The sequence below is a fragment of the Carlito syrichta genome, unplaced genomic scaffold (genome assembly GCF_000164805.1).
Source record: "Carlito syrichta isolate Samal-C Ts95f unplaced genomic scaffold, Tarsius_syrichta-2.0.1 Scaffold123630, whole genome shotgun sequence".
NCBI classification, from domain to species: Eukaryota; Metazoa; Chordata; class Mammalia; order Primates; family Tarsiidae; genus Carlito; species Carlito syrichta.
The window spans coordinates 150335-154464 of NW_007067726.1; the positions used below are offsets into that span (position 1 = coordinate 150335).

The 4130-nt window shown below is 54.1% G+C and overlaps 1 protein-coding gene across 1 annotated transcript in view; it reads left to right on the top strand.

Moving 5' to 3' along the window:
• RSAD1 (radical S-adenosyl methionine domain containing 1) overlaps window positions 1–3751 on the top strand; it is a gene marked incomplete at its 5' end in the record, with an annotated part of 7093 nt that extends 3342 nt beyond the window's left edge. The window contains 6 exon segments of the mRNA XM_008048484.2: window positions 473–838; window positions 1028–1091; window positions 1573–1720; window positions 2228–2282; window positions 2866–2969; window positions 3159–3751. Coding sequence (XP_008046675.1) covers window positions 473–838; window positions 1028–1091; window positions 1573–1720; window positions 2228–2282; window positions 2866–2969; window positions 3159–3276 — 855 coding nt within the window.
• Between the last annotated feature and the right edge of the window lie 379 nt (window positions 3752–4130).

Genomic DNA, 4130 nt, shown 5'->3' on the forward strand with positions numbered 1-4130 from the left:
CCAGGCGGGTCTCGAACCCGCGGGCTCAAGCAATTCACTCACCTCGGCCTCCCAAAGCGCAGGATTACAGGCTGAGCCACCGAGCCCGGCTGAGAATCATTTTAAATAAACAGTAGAGTAAAAGAATACAGCTGGCTTTGAATGCGGATGCTAAATTCAATTCTAGGTCTAACTTTGCAACTGTATGGCCTTGGGTAAGTTACTTAGCACCTCTGAACCTCAGCCTTCCCATCTGCAAAATGCAGCTAATATTGGAGGGTTACGAGGATTAAGTTGGACACTGTGTAATCATGCCAGACACATAGCAGTCCTGGTGAGTAGTAGCTCTTGGTACTGGCTTCACCATGCCCTGGCAGCTTCCAACTGCCTGCCAAGTGCTACATTGTCCCCATGCCGTGCCTATGGGAAGGTGGAGCAATCCTGTCCCTCTCTGAGCCGGCCCGTGTGCTTACACCCGACCCTCTCTCCCCAGTCCCTGGACGACACCGAGCTCCGGCTACTGGGGCGGACGCACTCGGCCAGCGAGGCTCTGCGGATGCTGGCGGAGGCCCGGCGCCTCTTTCCCGGGCGCGTGTCTGTGGACTTGATGCTGGGGCTGCCGGCGCAGCAGGTGGAGCCGTGGCTTGGACAGCTGCGGGAACTGCTGCACCACTGTGACGACCACCTGTCCCTCTACCAGCTGTCCCTGGAGCGGGGCACCACGCTCTTCGCCCAGGTGCAGCGGGGTGCCCTCCCTGCGCCCGACCCGGAGCTCGCCGCTGAGATGTACCAGCGGGGTCGGGCAGTCCTGCGGGAGGCTGGCTTCCGCCAGTACGAGGTCTCTAACTTCGCCCGGAATGTAAGTCCTGGGGCTGCTGGCCGGAGGTAGAGGAAGGGCCGTTGGTGGTGTGGCCAGGGTGTTGTGGCCCTAAGAAGAGAAGAAGAGTCCCTGCTGGGAGCTCTCCTGCCTGGGGTGGTGGGATTTTCTCACCAGGTGCCCCTTACCTGGGCTCACCCTCTTTCGGCACTGTTTCCTGTCTCCCCGCAGGGGGCGCTCAGTACCCACAATTGGACTTACTGGCAGTGTGGCCAGTACCTTGGCGTTGGGCCCGGTGAGTCCCCTGTGAACCACAGAAGGGATGACTCAGGAGAGGAATGTCTGGGCTGTGTGAACTTAGGCCACTGATTTAACCTCTCCCATCCTCTATTGCCTCTTATGTAAAATGCAGCAAAAAATAATACCTATCTCTTAGACCCGTTGAGCGTGAATGTTAAGATGCTTGATATAGCGCCTGGCACTGTAGTGCTCAATCCTTAGCATGTGTCAGAATCCTCTAGAGGACTTGTTAAAACCCACACTGCTGGGTCCCACCTCCAGAATTTCCAATTGGACAGGGCTGGAGTAGGGCCCAAGAATTTACATTCCTTGACATTTTGGGCTAGATGGTTAAAAAAAAGAAACTCACATTTACATTCATAGCATGCTAGATGCAGTGATCCAGGGACCACACTTGGAGAAACACAGATTTAAATCTGGTAAGCACACAGTGCTGGCTGGTGTTGTTAATGTAGGGTGGGTGTTGATGTTGCCAGGGGCCCATGGGCAATTCATGCTCCAGGGGGCCGGAGGCCACACCCGGGAGGCTCGCATCCAGACCCTGGAGCCTGACAACTGGATGAAGGAGGTGGTGCGATTTGGTCACGGCACCCGGAAGCGCATCCCCCTGGGCGAGTTGGAGCTGTGAGCATCCGGGTCACAGAGCTCTCCACCCGGGGTCCCCGGAATCCCCTCCATGGTTCATCCTTAGACCTGCCTTGCCCCACCCCTGCCCTGCCACATACCATCCCTGTTAGCCCCACAAATATGTCCCAGGGTGGTTTGAAAAATCTAAGAGAGCCGGGCTTGGTGGCTCAGCCTGTAATCCCGCACCTTGAGAGGCTGAGGTGAGCGGATTGCCTGAGCCCGCGGGTTCGAGAACCGCCTGGGCAACTTGGTGAGACCTCATCTCTACAATAAATCAAAAAAAAATTATCCGGGCGTGGTAGCGCACGCCTGTAGTTCCAGCAACTTGGAAGGCTGAGGCGGAAGGATCGCTGGAGCCCCGCAGGTGGAGGCTGTGGTGGCCGGGAACGGCCACTGCACTCTAGTCTGGGCGACAGAGTGAGACTCCAACTCGAAAAAAAAAGAAAAGAAAAATAGGAGAGGCCAAGTCTCCCCTCCAAGACCTCTTGATAACTTTTCTTTCAGGCTAGAGGAAGTTTTGGCCATGGGACTACGCACTGATGTGGGGATCACTCACCAGGTAAGGAGCCAAGGGTTCTTGTGCCCTGTTCCCTGCTAAGCCTTACAGAATCAAGTGCTTGTTTTCTCTCTCTCTCTCTCTCTTTCTCTCTCTCTCTCTCTCTCTCTCTCTGATGGGCAGAAACAGTGGGCAGTGTGGCACTTAGACCCCTAGATCAGGCTGCAGAGACCCAGGCTCTAGTCCCTGTTCTTCTGCAACCTTGGGCACAGATCTCTTCACCTCTCCAAACCTCAGTCTTCTCTGATGTGTGGAGGAATAGACTTAATAAAGGGTTTCCAAATGTTTTCAGTCTGCACTGAAACCCCATAGGAAGCATAGTAGATAATGATCACTCACTCTCAGAGCTGCTCTGGGTGAAATCAGGGCTACAAAGCTCTGACGGGGGCTGACCGCGGGGTGGGGGCAGAAGGGAGGAGTAGAGGAAGGCCTGGCGTGTCTGGGAGCTGGGTTTCAGCCTGAATGTGGAGTGGGAGGAACTCCCCTCTCTGCTGGCCCGTTGGCCTGGTTCTGGGGTTTCTGAGCATCCCGTGCTCAGCTAGACTATCCGTGCCCTTCCCACCTTTGACCCTTCTGGCTTTCCCAGCACTGGCAGGAGTTTGAGCCTCACCTGACCCTGTGGGACGTGTTTGGAGCGAGCAAGGAAGTGGAGGAGCTTCTGAAGCGGGGTCTCCTGCTGCTGGATCACAGGTCTGTTGGGGGCTGTGGGCAGAGGGGCTTAGGCATCCCAGAGAGTCCCATCTACAGTGCCACAGACCCAGGAGGAGTGAGAAAGACTGGTGAGAAGGGGCCTGTGGGTGCTGGGGCTCGGTCCTGCGGGGTCACAGGCTTGAAGTTGGTAAGAGGAAGTAATCACCTTCAGGCCTCTTTGTTTTCCAGGGGTCTTCGGTGTTCCTGGGAGGGTCTGGCTGTGCTGGACTCTCTGTTGCTGACCCTCCTGCCTCGACTCCAGGAGGCCTGGCAGCAGAGAACCCACTCCCTTGTGCCAGGAGGATGACCAGATGTTTCTGTATCCCTGGCTAATGCCGGGTGGCCTCTGAGGACTGAGCCAGTACTGCAGTCATCTCTTCTCCGCCATCAGATGCCGTCTCTGCTCCGTGTGTCTGTTGCCTGGCCAGGGCCTCCTCAGAGAAATGGCTCCAGTGAGGTGGATGGGAGGACATTTCTGGTCCGGGAACTGGCACCCTCTTCAGCATCTCAGGACTCATAGACCAACATGTGTTTAGTGGCTGGGAGTTACTCATCACCCACGTCAGCTTCTGTTTGCCTTTTTGGTACCAAATAATGAACAGTGTTTGGAAATCTTTCTTCAGGGAATTACCTCCCCATGAGAACCCTTCCTCCCTCTGGTGCGAGATCCAGAGGCAACTGTATGAGGCAGGAATACCACGTTCCCTCTGGGTATTATAAGCAGGAAGGGATTTAATATAGGAATCAGGTACTTATAAAACCATTGAAAGGGGTGGAGAAATGGAAATTGGAGTAAACCATCATCAACTGCCAGAAATCAGAAAGTTGACAGGGCATGGTGGCTTGCGCCTGTAGTCCCAGCACTTCAGGAGGCTGAGGTAGGAGGATTACTTGAGGCCAGGAGTTTGAGACCAGCCTGGACAACAAAGTTGTTTTTTATAGAAATATAAAAATAAAAAATTTATTTTTATATTTCTATAAAAAATAAAAATAATTAGCTGAGCGTGGTGGTACATGCCTGTAGTCCCAGTTACTTGGGAGGCTAAAGCAGGAGGATTGGTTGAGCCCAAGAGTTCGAGACTGCAGTGAACTATGATTGTACCATTGCACACCAGACTGGGAGACAGAGTGAGACCTTATCTTTTTTTTTTTTTTTTTTTT